The following is a 22,208-nucleotide window of genomic DNA, read 5'->3' as shown; positions in this document are numbered from 1 at the left end:
AAATGTTTAATATCTTACCCTTGATATTTTGTATCTTTTGGCGGATGTTTAAAATTTGGTCCAAAGTTGACACTAACCTATGATGAGAAACAAAGTAACATCATTTACATCTTTAAATAAAATTCATAATGACTGGTAAGTTAAAACAAACTATAGCAAAAAAAGTACTTAAAATACAATAAGCTATACTTTCAAACAGCATTTAAAATATTTTTCAATATACATATGATGGGTTAACTACACTGAACTTTATTAAAAGATCTAGATTATGTGCTGTCCTTAGAAGTACTTCCTTTTACCCTTGCCATGCTTGGTATGATGACTGCAACAACATAAAAAAGCCATACACATTAATAAACACTTCAATGTATACAATCATTAGCTTCAAAGGCTATACTTAAGTAATCCAAATACCCAGAAATTCATGGTTGTGTAGGCAGGTGACTTCAGAAGTATATAAAAGAGGGTTCAACATGAGTACTGATTTTATTCTCCATGCTTTACAAAACCACTACGATGAACTTGTATGTTTAATCAGTGATAAAAATAGGTAAAGATGAAAAAACCTGGTGGTTAATGGCAAGCATAACCAAAACCGTAATCTGGAGGAAGAGAAGTATGGTACAAAATGAGTTCTTATTTGAAGAAACCTGGAAAGTTTAACCTAATATGAAGACGTGGATGTATAATTAATATTAATAATTGTTTCACTGGGTAAACCAAAAGTCCTGAATTTTCCATATTATTATAGAGTAGGTGTAAAATATCCAAAATCTGCTGACTTAAGGTGTTCAGGCATATTGGTGGCAAATTCTTACCTGACATGTCATTATATAAAGAACAGTCAAATGCTACCTCTGAAATTATCAATCTGACAAAATGATTTAACTCCAAAACCAATGTTTTTCTTAAGGGCTTTGCAGAATTTGCATAATTTTTTCAAACCAAAAATATTCCACTTTAACATGGAGATGAGCTTGGTCAATTTAACAACATAGTAACCATCATATAAAGTTTAAATTAATAAGGTAATATTATTAGCACAGCAGAAATATACCTTGCTACTAATATTACCTTATTTTATCCGAGTTTGATTTCCACAATGAGGGCTGGGATGCCAACTTCAGAAGATAAGTTTTTTTTTCACTCTTATGAGAGCAGTCAGCTTCCCATAACTGTTTGCAAGCATTGAAGGGTGACATAGATGTGGGACATTATAGACTTAAGCACCCACACTTGCCCTTTTTCTTCTTCTCATTTTACTCTCTTATTATTTTCTCTTTACACATGAAGATTTGCAGACAGATGCTAATACTGACAGATGGTGTATATTGAATTAACAAGTTGTATACACATTTTCACCATCCAATGTCCACAGAGTTAATAAAGTGTGATATATAAAAGTATGCAAACCAACATCTACCAATTTCTCTTTCCTACTTCTGGAACTTCACATTTCTACATCTACCTGGGCTTTTCTTGTACATTATATGTTATTCTCTATACAATGGCATAAAATATTCCAAACTCAAAATATAGTTCCATACACAAATGCTGAATGTAAATAAATGGACAATTCCATGAAGCAGTAAGATTTTATGGGCAGTGACATCCAACACATCTAAAATTTTGTTTTTTGTGAGTCTTCAAGAAACAGGCTCTAATGAGTTATAGCAAAGATCTCATCAGCCACAAAAATAATGATGCCAAAGCAGTAACTACTTTAATTATTTCAAGATCCCACACCAGAACAACAACTGTTGCCTAAGAAAGTGGTCTTAGTCAGAAATAAGTAGTACAATGAATGCATTACAAGTTTTATCCTTATCATAATCACTGCTAACAAAATTTTGAACAGTAAAACTAAGTAGCTACAACTGGACTTTTGTAAGCAGCTCTTCAGAATATTATAATTTGAATTTTGTAGTCTGAAGAAGCACAGTTCTTGCATAATAGTTCAATCAAAATCTATAATGCATACTGTTAGGCAACTGAGAGTCCACACTAGGTACAGCAATACTATCATCAGTTACAGTTAGACTAATGAATGTTCTAGGACAAGACATTAACAGATCATTTTGTGCAGCTGATTTTGCAAGGTGTTGTGAATGAATTTAGTGATAGTCTCTTACTAGAGGATATGATTTTAGCTGGATGTTACACCACTTTATCTTACTGCCCATGTTTAGAACTTGTTAACCATAGTGTGACAGGTCAAAGGCCATGTCATCACATTTGTTGATTCCCATTTAACTACCATTTTATGAATTTATGTCATTAAGTTTGATATAAAATTGTAGACTATAATTCAAATTTTCACATTATATGTTATTTAATTTCTTACTTCAAAAGTAAATATTTGAAAAACAAACCTAAACATCAATTGTTGTGTGTCACATGATATGTTGAATGCAGCACTGGTCCAAATTACATATTTGTGATGTCAAAACACAAAGTCAATAGTTTTGTACAAATTAGTAATTATCAATGTTACCAACCAATATTTAAAAGCAAGAATATGAAATAAAAACCTCCTAGCTCTCATATATGATGAGATATCACTAATGTAATAAAATAAACACAATAGCTCCCTGCTTAACTCCGTTGAATTTTGGAAATGGTCCTTTATATACACTTAAATCTACATATGACACTCAAATAACCAATCAAAAGCTCGTGTGTTCCACAAGTGGTTTTTCCAGCTATTTTAACTTATAATGGTGTCATTTTTTTTTTCCTTTGAGACAACCGTTTGTGTTGATAAGTTGAGTATTTAGCCTGTTAGATTTGTTTTTAACCCACATACATCTCCATTAACTAAAGTTCATATATTATAAAGGATTTCTATGGTATTATTTTTTGGTTATTGAAATGTTAATATAAAACCTAAAAATAATTATTTTGTTTTACATCCTGTGTGTGTGCAATTTTATAAAACTTAGCAACCTACTACAAATAGCAACTGAGTACAGAGGTCATAACTAGAAGAGATAGTTGTTTAATTTACTTCTTTATTTACTGTTCTATGTTTTAAGAAAGATGGATTTAAAATATTATTTGTAAATATAAGCAATTTATATACATATACAACTAAAATAAGACTGTATTTTACAAAATACTAGCCCACTAAAACATAGCCAAGGGCTGCTCTTGTGATTTGGTGTGCACAATCCCTAGATCCAACACAATAACTTTTCCTGTGCAGTTGCCTAAAAGAATATGTGTATTCTACACCTATTTTGTAAAGACTAAATGTCAGTTTTATATTCCTGGATATGGTAACATAATTGCATGTGAACTGCATCGCTGTAATTTCTATCTTAGCCAGTTAAGGCTGAAAGGTCAATATAATAAATATATATATAAATGTATAATGTTATTATATTTAAATTATTTAGATTAAAGATTTATGTTTTCAAGTTATAATATGTAGCCATTATAGAAAGAAAAAAAAGCATAATTTATATTTACTTCCTAAATTTTTATAGTGGTTATAAGATTAATCAAATCTATCGAACACATTACAGAAACTCAGACTTAATAGTCAAAATAACAGATAAAACACAAAGTTTTTCTTAATGTACAAAATCCTTGTAATGTTTACCAATAATTAGAAAAATTTTGTAAACATATGCATATGTTATCAAACCTCATAGTATAATTACCTTCCTGGATACCTTTGTGGCTACAAGCTGGGTGGATTCCATCCAATCCATAAATGAAAGGGTTAAATGAAAGTTTTCCAAAAGACACTCGATTGCAAGGGTTGCTCATGTGCCTTGGTGTGCTCAATCTCTTTATCTGACACAGTAACATTCTTTCTATGCAGCTGCGTGAAAGAATGATTGTATCCTACACTCATAACTCTGTTAGAGTCATAAAATGAATTATGTGGCGCGTGCAGACATTCCTGGGAATTCTTTTCAAAGACTCAGTTCAACATGTCCATAAGCATGTATTTCTACAGCAGATTTAAACATTGTGTGCTGTTTTTTTCTGTTAAAATGGTTTTGCAGACATGCATACTGTATCTATTATTTCCTGATGAATTCAGAAGAGAAAATTTTAATAAACAAACAACATTTGCAGAGTAATATTCTTCTGCTTTACAACTTTTGTACTGATACACTTTACTTCAGACTGATAGTTACAAAGGTATCAAATGGATGATGTTTATGACATCATGTAGGGTAACAAATAACCTTCAATATGCCTAAAAATCCTACATAAGCAAAGTTCAGATATGCCACTTCTACTTCTTAACAATAGGATAAATCAGGACTTATGGCATTTCTATATATCGTGTATCATTTATATCTGTGTTGCCTTGACATTTTCAACATGTTTTCTAGTTCTTCATGGTTTTTCAATGCACTTCTTATTCTCTCTGCACATGTTAAACTTTGGTTATCATAAAATCTACAAATGGCACCTCAGGATGTCCACCTTCAAGAAAAGATGCCAAGTTTGTATGCTACATTATTCACTACTGTTACTACTGTATCAAAGTGACAACCAGCAAAATGTCTCCTGTAAATCTCTCACCTTGTATTTTTTAAATACAAATAACCTTCAGCATTTGATTCAAATGCTGATAGTCTGTATTATCACTGACTACTTTCAGCGGTATATTTTTCTTGAAACAAATGAGACAACAACACATGCAAATTCTAAGATGGCATTTATCTATTGAGCAAAGATGTATCTAATTTGATAAGATATTTGTCACTGATCAACCTTTAACTAAACCTCCCTCCTCCTCCTCCTTTCCCCTCCCATAAGCATAAATAGAAAGTGGTATTGATCACTTTAGCTATCTTACAATTATACGGAAAATTATACTGGTCAAAATATTCATACTGCATTAGGTAAATTACATACATTTAATATTTGAACAAGACACAAAAAACTGTTAGTTTCAAAATTTAAATACATTATATTACAAGTAACATTTTTTTTATCTCCAACACTAAAAATACATAAATTCACAAACTGAAAAATCTAATTTACCCTAATGGGTTTATTAATTCTAACAATATGTTGCTTTTTTTAACACTGTTAACTGGGTCTATGAAGAAATGTTAATATTTTCTAAACTAAAACTGAAAATGTATTTCTCATAGATACATACTTCCTCTTACAAATAGCTTTTCTCAACTCTATAAGTAAACATTTCAGTTTTCACCAGCTTTGATACACTTGTCTACTCTCATGTATTTTCATATGAGAACTCTGCACCCTATAATCCAGCAACCTTCCACCAATAGGAGTTCAACACAATTTCTATCCTCACTGGAGCCTTTTCTGCCATGCAACCATTAATCACTTCAAGAATGGACAGAATATACAGAGCCTACAATGGAAATGGAGAGAATGGGTGGGAAATGTGATCAGAGGTAAATATTTCTTGGAAGTACATCTTTAGTTTAGGAAAATGTTAACTTATGATACAATATATAAACTCCACTCATAGATAGCTAGAATACTTACACTGAGTTGATGAAGGGTGTGATGAAAAGATGATTCCCCTTTAAAAAGTATCCAAAGAAAGACTATAAGGTGTACAAATGAATATAAGACAACATACCCATTGGACACTGCAATACTTCAGAGTCATGTGTACTCTTTGTCCATGTGAAAAGAGTATTTCAATAAGAACAGAAACACAGAAGAGACCACCACCTGCATTACTAAATCTGCCATAACCAGCACTGTATCTGCTGTAATTCAACAACCAAGGAATGGTATGAAGGTGGAAAGTAAAATAGGAATGCATCACTAGTCCATAACCAAATGGCACTGGGAATTTATTGTTTGATTCAAAGTTGGAGAAGGGTACCTAGCCACACACCTGTGTGAAATTAAAGAGAAACCATTGAAGAGTAGCTGTGGAACATGGGTCCATAAATGAAAATCTATCTCAGCCAAGGCCAGATAAACCATTGTAGGAAAACTGTTGGAAGAGGTACCTCTATCTTTCATCTGAATTACAGGTACTGAAAGGAAATAGGAGCCTCCATATCTATGCCCCTCTCAGCAAGAGCACACATCCAACAAAATTATTACATTTTCTATGAACTTATATCCATGAGATGGTAGGAGGAAGCATAACAAGGTGAGAGTGCATCTCCAGTCCATCACCAGGCAGTACTGGGAAGGTATCCAAGTATGCAAAAGGAGGAGATTACCAGGCCACACACAAGCAATGACATATGTGGCTGGTCCAACTTCAATCATCACCATATCTACTGGTAACCAACATCTGGGAGACTAGGTAGGATGGTGCCTTGGCTGGAGTGACAAAATACATGTTGGCAGAGTGCATTGTCTCTCATCAGGCAGTAACTGGAATTGTACAACAGGTCTGTAGTAGGATGAGCATTAATGCCATCTACAAGCCAGTAGAATTCCACCACCATACTCTCAACTAAATAGGATAGAGTACACTCAGGAGTAAACTTCCATTGTCCACCATCTCAGCAGCTGGAAGCATACTCCACTAGAGAAAATGTTGAAAATAACACGTTGAAGAGTCTGGAGGAAAGCAGCACCAGAGACAATACAATACATGAATATAGATTCTTATTTTAAAAACACAGATTGACCCAGAGAACCACAGTATCAGGATCATCAAGGGTAAGCAGTCTGCTTTACTCAGGTTAGTCCATAAGTGTATGGTCTAGGAAAACATGTTATGAAGCAAAATGCTGCAAAGTATACCTGCAAGCAGTCTTGTGGGACACTCCATAACAATGGTAGGCATATTTGATACACAAGTCATATAGTGCAATTTAAGAATAAATATACCTGGTTAGACAATTTTCACCACTGAATTGGATCCAAATATGGAACAAAAGTCCTTTCAAAGAATAGAAAAAAAAAAAAAGGAATATTTAGCCACTCAGAGAAAGAAATATTTAAAGGCAAAATGGTGAAAGGAAGACAACGAAACTCTATAAAACAAGCAAAAGCTATATGGTGAAGATAACGAGCAGTAAAGATATGGAGAGCAATCCACGTAATTCTAATGATATCCTCCACAGGATGACAAAAATGAGCAGCCGAGGATATGGTAAGGTGACAAATTTCATGGGAAAAATATGGAAAAATAACAATAATCAACATAAAAGGAAGAATAAGACAGGCAAATCCAACTGTCAGGTTTATATATGGGGTTGGATTCTTTACAGTAAATGTCTGTGAGTTATTGATGATACATTTCCACAATAAATAGATAGCATACAAAACACTTGTTTAAAATAATATATATTAAAAACACGTCAAAATTATGTATAAACACTTTATATTATTGTTTACCACAGTTGAATCTAGAGCTCTAAATAATTTGCCTTTTTGTCAAAAGTCCACATAATCTGGATCAGTTACATTAGAAAAAAACTAACAAGATGAATTATTTATTCTTTACTCTTTTATCAGAAAAGAATCAGTGATAAATGCACTTATGTTGCCCAACTGATTATCAAAGTTGTTTCCAGAGCTTTAAATAATCCTCTTATATGTGAGAAGTCCACACAGGCTGGTTCAATTACACTGCACAACAATTTTTTGGAAAAGTTTTGCTGATTGTGACAGGTGGGTACGCACAAATATAGTTTTGGTTTTGCTTCATCACATAGGAATCTGAGAAATAGACAGTTAACTGTTTACTGGCAATAACGTATTTAATTGCGTTTATGTTTCTAATACGCTATTAAGTTCAACATAATTAAAAGTGTTTTGCTCCTGATTTTCGTTTGTCTGGTGCATCACGTTGCAGTGTACAACAGTAGTCAGCAAGCATTGACAAATTCCAGTTACCCTGATATCATTTTTCCATTGTAGCAATGTCCTGGTGAAACCAAGATTTCGATTAAACGGTACATTTTACTAAATTTGGATGTGATTTTCGTGATCAGCAGCCAAAAATCTATAAGGAACACCCAACAGTGTTCAAGAAGCAAAAACTTTGTTGTACAGTGTTACTTTAGAACACAATTGACAAGATGAATAATTCTTTTTTTATCTCTGTTGTACAACACAAACCATGAAACTTTCACATTATAAATCATCCTTTATGATTAAATAGACAATCATGCAGTCTAACTTCACTTTTCCATCTTTAATTTCACTAACATCACTTTTTTTAACTTACACTCTGTATCTGCAGATATTTATAACACTCAACAAAAAAGTCTAGAAATATCTAGCCCTCTAGTGACAACAATAATCACATAACAAGAAAAACTTAGAAACTTCAAGTGAGGTGACGTTAATGGTATCACAAATGCTTAGTATGATAATTAAACTGCATACACAATGTACTATTTGTACAGTTATGTACTGACACTTGTCATAACTATTGCTTTTAAAGTAGTTAGTTTTTAACACTTGTAAGAAAAACTAAATAATCATTAAATATTAAATCACTAAATATGCCAATCCATAAGAGAAACTGGGAAAAGGTCAGAGGACTGGGAAAGATTACAAGGAGTAAACAACAGGAAAGGGAAATAGAGTAAGAATCAATACACCTTGTAACAGTGGAGAGTCCAGAATTGATAGAGTAAGCAGTCAGGATTGGAATGGTCGTAAAGATGTGATAAAAAAGGAAATGAGATTGATGTAATGGTAGAATTATCCAGAATTGGACAGAAAAGACAATTTGGGAAAAGAAACAAATTGGAAATATTAAATAACCATTAGATACATAGCTAATGGAGGAAAGGAAAAAAAGGGGAAAACAAGAGTGACACAAATTGTAAAGAGCAGGCCAGCTAAGCCAAGAACTGGATAAAAGACATGTAAAGATGGAAAGTGGGAACAGACATACTTCAGACTAAAACAAACACAGGAAGGTGGGGGAAAAAAGGAGAGGGAGAGGAAGAGGAGGCAACCAAGTAGTTAATACTGAAAAGAAAACCACAGCAGAGCTGGCCAATGTATAGCCACCTATAAAACCAGACTCAAGTAGACAAATGGGAGGGTGGACCAAACCACTCCTGACTGAGAATAACCAATGCTTGAGTCAAAAGATGTGTAACAAAAAATCAAAACAAGCAAGCTACAAATTTAGATGATTAGCAAAGGCAACCAGATCTGGAGCACCACACTGAACAGAGTCCCAAAACACTCATGGATCTAGTGATCATTCTACAGATAGAATTCTGTCAAGACATGACAAACAATCTGTAATGAAATTCAAGGCATCCAGAATATGACAAGTCTACACAAGAATCCATTGGCTATGGGCCTACTACAGAAGGACCAGTGGCCAAAAATAGAGGTATCTTTACTTTGTACCCTATTGCCTCAAGATGTACGAGATGATAATCGAGTTGTCAGAAAGTACCAAAAAGGCAGAAAGTGTGTCATAGCCCAATGAACTGAAAAAGCTCCCAGAGATAGAAAAGATGGAGGACTCCTAGAGAGTCCACTCCTCTTTAACCTCCTGAGCAGCCAGATAAGCACCCCAACTGAAAAGGAAGCACCCTTAAAAGGTAGCACTCCAGTCAAGGAGGAGGAAAAGAAACAAATGTTAGGCAAAGTTATTCAGTAAGGAAAGAGAAGCAATGAGAGGATCATCCAAGGGAATCCAAAGAAAACTCCTCTGGACCCACAGGACCCAGTAACACATTTTCAAGACCAAGAGAGATAAGGGCTTCCAGAGAGACCCACATTCCCAAAAGAGCTGCTAAATAGAAGCTTCAAAGCCATAACTGAGGGAGAAAAATTTGGGCTCATCTGAAAAGGGAGTTAAACAACACCCCAAGATGAACTAGATACTGCATGGAGGTGAGTAAAAACATCCCTATGTGCACAAAACAATCAAATAAAGACACAACTTTTAAGAGAAACTGAGAGTGAAAGGTACAGTTGAACTGTGAGGAACTCGGAAACAAAAAAACAGCAACTGCTGAGACCACCCAATTACAAATATAAAAAGCCAAGGTGAGTTTCAAATGAAGAGCCCAATATGAAACACCTCTCTCCCCCCACTTAACAAAATGAGGATAATTTAATGATGTAGAGAAAGTGTGAATGTTTAGATATGCATCCAAAATCAACTTTTATCATACACAAACCAAAAGGAAAAACCCAACAAAGGAATAAGTTTGACACCACCATGGCAAAACCTGGAAGGACACTAAGAAATGGTTCAGAGCCAACACATCCAAGATAGAGCACCAGGCCCTATTTTTAAAATCAGTGTCTTTGGTTTCCTCCCAATCTCAGTCAAATACTTGTTCAAAGTACTTTTGTTTGTTTGTTTCAAATAAAAGTCACATTGTACAATGTGTTGTTTCCACCACAAGGAATTGAACCCTGAATTCAAGCCTTGTGTGTCTGTAAACTTACTCCAGTCCCACAGTGTGACCATAAAAGTACATGAGTTCCTTGAGGTCATGGAACTCAACATAAAGCTGAGTAAACTGGAACAAATGGAATAATGTTTTACCCAAGGACACAACAGTACAATGAAATAGCCTCAAAATCATAACCATTGGACTACAAGTCATAAATGTAGATCTACTGAGCCGCATTGCTCTTTGTAGGCATGAAAAAGGAAACTGAGGTAGTGGGGTCCAATTTCCACAAAGGGTAAAACAACTTTAAATGCTCCAAAATGACAACATACCAGAACAGGTTTATTGAAAGTGCATAAGGATTTCAAGTCAAACTTACACATGAACTCAACTGGTCCCCAAAATGATCAAAGAGAACCCCTACATCTGGAGAGGATTAAGAAACACTAAATACTGTCCAAAGAGCTCATCATTGAGAACAGAAGTAAAATCATAGGGAACTGAAGATAAGGGTAAAATAGAACATACTTGATGGATTAGGTCTACTAATGAAAAAGGAGGCCTGGACACCTCCCCCAAAATGACATACAATTATGAGGCATAGGCAGGAGGAGGAAACAGGTTGTCCAAATCCTTACAGTCATGCTTATGCAAACCCTCAACTGGCAAGAGAGGAAAACCACCAGGTCCTTAAAAGCTCACATAAAAGTAGGAAACTTCTTATTACTTCCTGAGCAGACAAAGCTTGTTCAGATGCCAATTCAAAGGAGAGATGTCATGTGGAATTCTGCAAGTATGAGAAGTGTATTTGACTGGTAAAGAAAGAATGTTATTTCAAAAACAATTCTCAAAACCATAACAAATTTGGAACAATTAAAGCTCAGAAAAGAAAAAAAATTATGTGGCTGAAAATGTGAATTGTAATTTGAGCAACTAGTAAAAACATCAGTCAAAAAATATGAGCAAAAACATGTCATAACTCTGAACTAAAAGTTGGTACACAACACACAGCTGGGTAAACTGGAAAAAATGTAATAAGGTGTCTTACTCAGGACAGAACAGATGCATTACCAATATCAATATTAAATTGAGTAAAACTGAAGATTTATATGTTCATTCCAGCAGACATTTCTTTCTCACTACTCCTTGCCTTTAAAAAGTATCATGTTAATATGTAAATTAAAGTAAAATTTTACTTATCAATTATACAAAACTGTTCATTTGTGTTAAAGGAAACAACATTATTTAACTAGGCAATTTTATCTATGAAGAATCTAAGAAAATTCGATAATCTCTTAAGGTATTATCTATTTTTTTAAAATCCTCATAGAAGAGAGAGCACTAGTAATGACAAAAGTTGCTGCATAATTATTTACATGATAACATATGGATACCTTGTAAATACATGTGAGGATAGATGGGAGTATCAAGGCTAATGGCAAGCAAAATTTTGTGCTTAAATAGGGCAGTATAAGTCAAGAAAAGCTATTTGTCAGAAGAGGTACGATATTGCATAGTAATTCTATATTTAACTAAACATTTAATGAGATCAGCTGCTATGTAATTCTAAAAACAAAAATAAAAACTTTTAAATTGTAATACTTATGCTATCAATACAACTACACACAAATGCTTACAGTACAGTTCTTGTAGAGAGACAATGCTGGATAGTAAGTCCCTTCGTTTATGTCATTCCATGCTATGTCCATATTTTTTCCATTTTTATAATAAGTTATCTACAAAAATTAACAATATTTCACAAAAACAATGAGCAACATCTAATTATAAAGACTTCAGAAAGTGATACTTAATTCTTTTTAAGCACAACACTGCATAAATTGTCATACACATTCTGAAGTAACATTTACACTTATGCACTTTTTACAATCATCAAACTTAATATTTAAAAACAAAATGCACTGAACAGCATAAAGTGCTACAAATTTACAGTATTCAAATACTAATTATATCAGGTTTTTAAATCAGGAGTTTTGTATACAAAATGATCAATTCAAAAGTATGTGGGTATGGTGTGCAATTTTTTATTTTCAAAATACCATTGGCAATTATATGTGCATTAATTTTTTTATAATCAAATATAAACCAAAATAAAAATAAAAATGCTGCACTAATTTAAAGGATCCCAAAATATAAGCAATAATGTGGGATATAAAATGTACCCAAGATTTTGGAGGTGACAGAAGAAAAAAGGACCCACACTGCAGTGAGGACACACCACCTATCAGTCAACCTCTATTTTCCAATTTCATGTAAAGAAATAAAATAGCAATAGAAATTAAAGTTAACAAGTTAGAAATTAGGGGAGTGAGATATAGGTGCTCAGCCCACAACCTACTCACCTTTCACTGCCTGCAGACAGTTGTGGAAAGGTGACTGCACTGCAAAGTATTTCATTATGAAAAACTAATACAAGTAGTCAGAGGTTTGAATTTGCTCTTTTAAATGCAGTCCTTCCATTTGGTTTTGTTTTAATTTATCACTGCTATCAGTATTCATTTTTCTGTACTATAAATTGTTTTTAAAAAATGAAATACAAATACAGTCTCTTCTGATCTAAAGTTTTTTGTGCATATTTCCAATCAGATGAAATTTCAGAGAACATGCATAGAAATTTTTATTATTCTAAATATGTGTCCAGTATAATACCTTAATAAACTATGCATGTATTTTCTAAGGCACTACTCTGTACTAACTACATAAAGTTGTGTAATATTTAAGTAGCTTAAATTACCATACTTCCTGGAAGTGGTTTCAAATTCTTGATTCCTTTTTGCACATCATCTTTTTCCTGGTAGTAGAGATAGCTCTTGAATTTAACCAGTGGCTGAGAAAATGGATTGATCAATGTTGAAAAAACTGAGTAACTTACAGAAAAAAATTATATTTTTGTAACAATTTATATTAAAAAAGCTATGTCCATATTGAAAATTGCACAAAAGAACTTTCTTTTCCCATTTTTCAGTACCTCTGTCCTTCATCAAACTAGCAGTTTATATCTCAGCATATAGAAAAGATAGGAGATTCTTATTTTATATTCTACCTTGTTAACATTATTTATTTGAGTTCCTAATTTGCATAGAACTATAGACTTTGTATTTGGACAACACAAACATATAATTTAAATTAATGCTCCATTCAACATCCCATGTGATATACAAAAATTGACATTTAGATGTATTCTTTTACTTTTAAATATTAATATATAATACTAAAATTTGAATTACAATTTATAATTTAATACCAAACTTGCTGTTACAAATTCATAAAATAGCACTTCCTTAAAACTGTGAATGCAAGTCAACAAATGTGATGACATGGCCTCTGGCCCATGATGTGTCACTATAGGGACAAAACTGTTTAGAATGTTCTGTGTAATAAGAGTTTTATTTTAATTATAGATATGTTTGATTTCTTTTTGTATATGAAAATATATAGGCAAATTCTATTAGATTTTAGCTAAAGTGAAAGTTATTTAAAGTTACAATGAGTTCCAAGCAAAAAGTAAAAGTAGTAACAGAAAACAAGTTTCCTGTTAATTGTCCTTTACAACTGATAAAAAATTGTAGAGAAATAACTCCCACTACGACTGAGTTCATAGAGTAATATTTTAATGTGTGTATCTAATAAATCAGATTATCTAACCTTTTCTTTGTGAGTAGGTGGTAATGGGACTATATTAGGGTTCCTAACAGGAAGATGTATAAGAAAACCTAAGGTATCTCCTTGGCTATAGCCTCCATCAGTGTAATGGTAACCACGGCTCTGGTGGAATTTTGTTCCTTTTTTTGAACGCCACGAATAGCTAAAGTGATCATATCCAAGAGGAGCCTGTAAGTTACCTGGAAAGTGTTATTACTTGTAATTAATTTAAATATATATTACAGTCTAACTGGTAACAAATATACACACACATAAAAACATAAATTAGAAAAAATACTAAGCCCCAAAACTGTTCTGATACTCACCTAAAGCCTGAGACCATCCAAGTCTTGTTGCAGATCCTTCTGCCATATCTTCAATTGTACATTCAAAATACCATGTACCTTTTTTCACACCTTCATTTGTTCATTGCCATCATGATCCAAAACATAACAAAGAACAAAATAAAAGACTTCATTTCTATAGTTTATTATACAAAATTGTAACTAAATATAAAAGTATGTTCCAATACAATTGCAGATTAAATCTTTAAAAGAGATTAATAATATGAATAGATATTCACTCTTCAGGTTAGTTTCTATACATATCAGTGAAGATGTAAAATTGAAAAAGCTGGTTTACAGGACTAATGATTGTCCTAGTTTTCTACGGTGACAAAACGTTTCTTATACTAGAAAATAATGTTATATCAAACTTTAAACCCATTTCATATTCAATTACATATGTACGTACGTATTTATAGATTTTTGTCAATTATTTTCTTTCCACATTCAAGCAGTTATTTCAATAGTTTCCTGATAGAAAATACAGCCTCACACAACACATGTTCTGTTAAAAGGAAATTTGATACAGTTGAGAACAAAAGTAGCCTATGATATTGCTAAATTGAGATAAAGGCAACTACATCACACCTGGCAACTGAGGTTGAAAAACAATGATTGGCTAAATCAGTAAAATTACAATTGTATTCAAGTAACAAGAACAAATCAGTGATATTTTGTTTAAAATTATTATGACTTTCCTCCTAGATTGCTATGACTGGCATATTATTGTAAAATAAAAATTCAGGAAATTCACAAATACTGATGCTTTCACAGGAACCTTACTAAAATCAGAATTTTGTATTTTGATTTATTTTTGATAGTTGGAAAAACAACTACATGTATATTTTGTACAATTTTTCTAATTCAATGGTAAAACTTCAACTGCCTTCATCTGGGTAAGAAAGAAGTAATCTCTAAAGCTTTTGAAAGCAACCATTATTAAAATAACCAACAAATTTCTTCCATCATGATTCACTGCTTATACTTAATTAAATTCTGTTCATTGTTTCTTTGAGATTTTGGATATACCACAGGAAAGTGCATAATATATTTTATCCAAATCAGGAGTAATATGCAGTCAAAATAAACAGTATTTTAAAGTGGCAGCACCATCTTATCCACAATGTCATACATGTACCTGAATTGATTATCTCTCTTTTCTTTTATTTTCAAATCAAATTATATAATCCTTCTTCACTGTCTGTTTCAAGGTGGAAATATTGTTTTTTATCTACTGATGTGGTGTAAGACTAATGCTACTACTATCACTACTGTCCTCTTCAGCATCATACCTATTCTAGAGTATCACTGCAGTAAACCCATCTTGTATAAAACAAGTACTGTCATTAATTATGAGGTTTCTGCTAATGATACAGACAGTCATAATTCCATAAATGTTTGTCTGATTTGAAAACTTTAAATTCTAATTATCATGTACCAATTTGAGGTAAATCTAAAATTGTTTAACATCCAATCTTTACAAATAAAGCATCTCTGGTTGAGGTAGAGATCTTGTATTAAACATATTCTTAGCAACTGCAGTGCTAATGAACTAAGCTTATTGCACCAAAAAAGTCTTTTTTGTATTTGTACATCTTAAGAATGCAACAGATCTGTTCCTGAAAGTTTAACATTTCACTGAAAGAACAAAATTCATCAATAACACTTCTGTAAACTAATTAATCAAACATGTCATTCTTAAACATGCATGCACACAAGACAACTACAATATTTAATAAAAATATTTAATATTATATATTAATTCATCTATTCAAGATAACAGGGTAGGCTTAAGTGAAAATAGCCTGAATATAAAAAACAAATATCTATGTAGGAAAAATCAATTTGTATTTGGTATACTTACAAAAAGATTATATTGCATTACAAAAAATTGCCTAATTTAATTTTTAATAAAGAAAAAAGAATATTTTTCTTCAAATATTAGCAAGTAAATTTTAATTTTTTGTGCAGATATTCTGCATTTAGTAAAGTCCCAAGTCAACTGCCAACTGACATGGAGCCAAACTTTGAATACAGGACCAAAGTCCATGTATAGAGGCACAGTCATGATAGCACCAGAGCAGACACTAGGGTGTGGTGTCAGCAAACTTGTTCCCACGAATACCAATGGCCTGGTATCCAGAAGAACTGAACAGAAATAGATGATAAAGAGAAATGAGCCAGTCGATTTTGAATATCGATGAAAACAGTGAGAGAACTAACATGAAGTGATTCCAGGGCTAGTAGAGAAGTAAACGAATCAGTATAAATTGTACAGTTCGAGTACTGCATAGCTTCTACATGATCCAGGGTAAGAAAAATGAAACACAATTCAAAGTGAACACAGAAACTGTAGAGGGGTTCCTGTGTGTGAACAGTGAATGACAACAAACCATGACAGAGCCCACAGAGTCACCTGATTTTGAACCATCCATATAAATGGGAATGGTAGGATGGTTCTAAAGAAGTTCAGCAAATAGAAGACAGTGCTTCCAATTAGGAGTATTTGCCTTCTCTGGATGACACAAAGAAAGGTCACATTTAGAGATGTTAATAATCAATGGAAGGATTGGCCAATTAGTGGAGAAAGCAACATCATCCAAGGACAGACCTAATTCAGCCCACTACACCTGGATACAAAGGTCAAAAGGGGCAATGGCAGACTGTCTATTCTGAAAAAAGCATGGCCCACTGAGGAAGGAAAACACAATCTCAGGTTGGATGTTGGGGTAACAATCAAAGTTCTGCTGCATAGAGTATAAACAACTGCAAAAGGTGGAAGCATAGAGGAGGTTCATGAGACTCAATATATAGACTCTGGACTGGAGAAGTGCAGAATGCCCCTTTGCAGAGCTGGAGCTCCTGATGGTGAACAGAGTGAACACCTTCAAGACCAAGGTCCTGACAGAGGTACAAACTAGAGATCCATAGTCCAGTTTCTATCAAAAGAGGGCATGATAGATTTTTAGCAAAGAACATCAAGCTGCTCCAAAAGAGATGACAGAGAAGACATGGAGGATTTTCGGTGCCCTTGTACACTTGACATGTAGCTACTTGATGTATGGAATAGAAGTAAGGTTACGGTCATAGATAAGTTTCAAGAACTTTGTCTCAGGGACTACAAAAAGTACAACTTCTCCAAGATGGAGCTTGGGATTAATGTGAATACCCTGTTGCTGGCAAAAGTGCAAAAATGGTTTTAGAATGAAAAAAGTAAAACTGTTTTCTGTGGTCTACTTCAGTGAAAGATTGAGGGATGCCTATAGCTGCTGCTCAATAAACCTTATGCTCAACGACTGGCATGAGATGTGGAAGTTGTTGACATAGAGACTACTTGCAACTGTAAACATTAATCTTTATAATGAAAAGTGAGACACTTAAGAAACAGCCCTGATGGACTCCAACTTCCAATGGGAAAGGACAGAAAACTGTCAAACTCACATGGAGTTGGAATTGCCAATCCATTAAAAAATGTTTAATAAAAATGGGCAAATGACCATGCAACCTGTATGAGTGGATGTCTCACAGGATGCCATAGCTCCACATAGTATCATAAGCTTTCTCAAGGTAAAAAATACAGAAACAAGATGCTATCACTTGAGAAAGGCTTACTTGATTGATGTTACAAGTCGAATCAGGTGGTCCACCATGGAGGGCTGTTGTTGGAACCCATATGTGGTGAATGAGAGGAGGTTGTTTCATTCGTGGAACCAAACAAGATGTAGATTTTACAGAGACAGCTCATCAAAGCAATTGGACAGTAGTTTGAAAGAATCTTGGAATCCTTCCCAGGCTTAGAAAAAGGGAGGACAAAAACATGGCACCTAGCATCAGGAAAAACATTCTCCTGCCAGATCTGATAAGAAACAACCAGAAGAATACCATGAAAGGTAGAAGAGAGATGGCACAGCATTCTGTAGTGAATACCATCAGGCCCACCTGATGTAGTTCCAGATCAATAAAGAGCAAGCTTGAGTTCCACCACTGTAAAGGAGCAATTACACTCAGAAACAATCAGCTCAAAAGGAAAGAGGTGATCACTCTGCCTGAGTCTTGATGGTTAAGAAGATGGGAATGAAGTAGACGTGCTAAATGAACAAGAAAAGTTTTCACTGAGAGTATCAGTGATACTCTGGGCATCAGCAGCTTCCTGGTCATTAGGGAGAGCAAGATCAAAAGGGAAGGGGGGGGCAGAAGTATCCTGCCCACTAACCTTCTGAATCTTGTTTTATGTTACTTTGGAACTGGTGGTAGAAGAGATGCTACCTGTGAACTTAATTCTAGATTCCTTCTGGCTTTGACATCTTACTAGAAATAGAGATAGGTATTGACTTGTTAACTCTCTTAACCACGGAGGGCAAAAGCTTCTTCATGAGGTTTGAAAATGACTCTGTCAGAGACACAGAGAGATCTGTCTGCACTCCCACTGTAACAGAGGAATAGAGTGCAGCAGCACTCAATCTGAGATAAAATGGTGGACAGTAACTTTCAAGTCTAGGGGCAAGAAATGTTGTGAACCATTTCCAAATGCTGTACCTCGTTTTCCTTCACCCACCTAGGGCAAGAACGAAAGTAAAAGGAGTGAGAGCCATTACAATTAGCACAATGAGGGTCCATTTTGCACTTTTACGCATCATGGTTCTTGCCACTACAGCAACCACACATAAAGGAGCCACGACATGATGTCTTTGAGTTACCAAACTGCTGATGCTGGAAACATCTGAGAGGTTTTGGGATATATGACCACATCTTGCAATTTAGATAACCTGCCTTAATGATGGCAGGTGAACATGGTGATGTAAAAATCAAAATTAGACACTGGTCAGCACCACAATTTCATCTTTGCAAGTGGAGATATGATAATCAGTGATGACGAGAAACCCACTTGTTGAGAAATTTATATGCAAGTCAAATAAACACAACATAACCATAGAAAACACTCAAATACTAAATAAAGAAACAAACATAAACAAACGCAAAATTAAAGAAGCCTTACTTATACAACAACTTAAACCCAAAATAAACCAATATAAAGGAACGCCTTTATACCTATATTAATAAAATAAAATAAATAAAATTATATATTCAAACATCTAATACCGCCCTCTACATTTCGACGCACAGTTGCACAGCCCCTTTCAGGCATGTGGTCGGCTTCCGGGTCAGTTACCTCTTTCTTTGTGAACCTGACGATGACCAAAGAAGGTCGAAACGTTGTTTGCTCTTCTATGTAAAAGTGTTTTCTCAGCCCAAACGAGCCGTTTTTGCATATAAAAGTGGAGATATGCTTCACTGCAGAAACTCCTTGGGTGAAAAAACCAGCAAGGATCTCTGACTCTGGGACGTTTTTCAAATCCCTCTCAACTTATGATGAATTCAAAGTAGTATGGAGAATTACATCAATGGGTATATCCCCAATGGCCCTCAAATGTAATAGTTCACTCTGTTTTGGAGAGGATGTTTCCATCAAGATATCCCTAGAACATAGCTTCATGAATGGCTTAGGAGAGCCAGCATGTCCCTCTATTCTCTTCTGAATAAAAAGAAAGACATTTGTCCTAAATATTTATCTGATAAAGAATTTAATATCAGAAAATGAGGTACAGGTGTCAAAGAAGTTGAAGATTACTGTTCAGAATTTTCAAGATATAGTCATTTACTTATGATTTATTTTTTATTATTTTATTTTGAGTGTGAGGATCCATAATAAAGAAAAAATATTCCAGTGCCCACTAACCCCACCCTCCATGGAGCCCTATTATTGGATGCACTACAATGCCAAACAAGGATCTTGCAGCAACACCAGGGTTTCAATGTGAGCACTATACTCAAACACCAGCACCGTAACACTCATCAAGAATGTCCAACACTGGTACTTGGCTGACCCTAGCCTAAGTGAACCAGCCGATTGACCCTGGGGGGAGGAGGCACCCAAAGGCTACACTTCTACAGAAATTTAAAACCAAAGTGGTGTGTTGGGGTTGGACCCCTCAATTACCAGGATCCTATCCTTCCTTTCACAGATTGCCACACACGTCAAACACATAGGTGTATGTAAATATGATGAAAAGTATTTGTTAATTGCATTTTGATGAACAAGCAATAAGAGAATGTGCCGTACGTATGGAGACCTCAAGCATCATTTTGAAACAAACCACAAGGAATACCATGTGTAAGCTATTGAATTTTTCAAAGAAAAGGGAAAGGACATTCTAGTCTCCCAGAAAGTAAAGCACAGTGTGGCAGGGGATGATAATGTGAAATCTGTGGAAACCTCTTTTATAGTATCATATGTAACTGTAAATGCCAGAGTTATTGGAGTAATAGGAGAGACACTAGTCAAACCTGTTGCCAAAAAAGTGATGATGGGAAGCAATGCAAGCTAAACAATAGATATATGCTCATTTCAACAACCTAAATATATCATTCCAAGGCAAGCTTATATTGGTATTCTACATGCAAGACAAAGTTAATGCAATGATTGCAAAACTGGAGCTACGGGGCACAAATTTTGGTTGTAGTGAACTGGAATCTTTTCCATTTTTCATTCACGTGGCTATGAACTCATCTGAAGCACTTGCTGAAAATATTTTGAGCATAATCAAGCGACACTTGAAGGACTTCATGAAAGATCTACATAAGTATTTTTCCAAACGTGATGATAGCTGTGAGTGGGTGAGGAACTACTTTTTCATCACTTTTCACACATTACCAAATAACTCGACACCTTCAAAAACATATCAGCTTCTGGAGAATGCTTCACATGGTGTCTTGAAGTAAAAGTTTGTGTTCAACAAAAGTCACATTATTTTACTTAGGTATTGATGCACAGTATCCAACCTTGTCAGAGAAGGCAATTAGGTATCTTTCATCCTTTCCAACTAAATTTCATACACATGTAAGTTGGGATTACCTGTGATGGTTAATGTCAAAACTTAAAAAGGAATCTTATTTTTAATGTAGAACCTCATCTTCATCTTAAACCAAGCTACATCAAACCAAATATTTCTTCACTGCTGTCTCGTTCTAAACAGTTTCATTCTTCTCATTGAGAAACACATTTTTGGAAATTCATTTTTAAACCGATTATATTTATTATTAGTTATAGCATGAATTGTGAAGTTATTTTCACTTTGTTATATTAATGTCATTTTGAGATGAGGAAAATAATGTTTTAAAAGAAATACACTAAAACCTGCTAAAACCAGAAATCTATCCAAGCCAAAAATATAAAAATTTTGTTGCATTATCTTAAGATTTCTCTTATAAAATGACCTCTAGATGGTGGAACCTGCATAACGCTGACAGAAAATTATCTTTTACCAACCTCATCTACCAACAGGTAGAATTAGAACCTGAGTAAGGCAGAAAAAATGTTTTTGATTAATAATTTCTTTAAATATTTATAAATTCTTATGTAATTAATAATGTGTTTAAATACTAATAAATTCTCAGACATTTTGTTGCAGCAAGTATTGGTTAAATATATTCTGTTAATTTTTCTGCCGTCATTTTTCCGAAGGTCATCATTCGAATAAATGATTAACTGTACTTTTGGTTGCATTTGCTGATGGAAAACTAGCGAACCCATGGGTAACAGGTAAAAGTGAAAATCTGCACTGTTTCAAACATTTAAGGAAGAATCAACTTCCTGTGAAATGAAGAGCGAATAATAAAGCATGGATGACAAGTGCTATATTTGAGGAATTTTTGAACAAATGAAACAAAAGAATGGAACAAGAAAAAGGAATATTCTACTTTTCCTAGATAATGCAACTTGTCACCCAAAAGTCCAACTTTCAAACGTTTGTTTAATCTTTCTGTCTCCATGTACAACATCAGTTCCACAACCACAAGATAATGGAATTATACAGTTTATAAAATTGAAACACAGAATATT

General features: G+C 34.0%; 1 protein-coding gene across 1 annotated transcript in view; it reads right to left on the bottom strand.

Moving 5' to 3' along the window:
* Window positions 1-14: 14 nt before the first annotated feature.
* Window positions 15-22,208, bottom strand: part of LOC143232376 (set1/Ash2 histone methyltransferase complex subunit ASH2-like) — a 36,362-nt gene continuing 14,168 nt past the window's right edge. Inside the window, exons 2-6 of the mRNA XM_076467722.1 lie at window positions 14,291-14,380; window positions 13,968-14,164; window positions 13,057-13,149; window positions 11,942-12,040; window positions 15-77 (exon numbers count right to left, since the gene is read on the bottom strand). Coding sequence (XP_076323837.1) covers window positions 15-77; window positions 11,942-12,040; window positions 13,057-13,149; window positions 13,968-14,164; window positions 14,291-14,380 — 542 coding nt within the window. The remainder of the gene's footprint in view (window positions 78-11,941; window positions 12,041-13,056; window positions 13,150-13,967; window positions 14,165-14,290; window positions 14,381-22,208) is intronic.

This window comes from Tachypleus tridentatus, chromosome 1, assembly GCF_004210375.1.
Source record: "Tachypleus tridentatus isolate NWPU-2018 chromosome 1, ASM421037v1, whole genome shotgun sequence".
Taxonomy (NCBI): Eukaryota; Metazoa; Arthropoda; class Merostomata; order Xiphosura; family Limulidae; genus Tachypleus; species Tachypleus tridentatus.
This window is presented reverse-complemented; position numbering and strand designations above follow the sequence as displayed.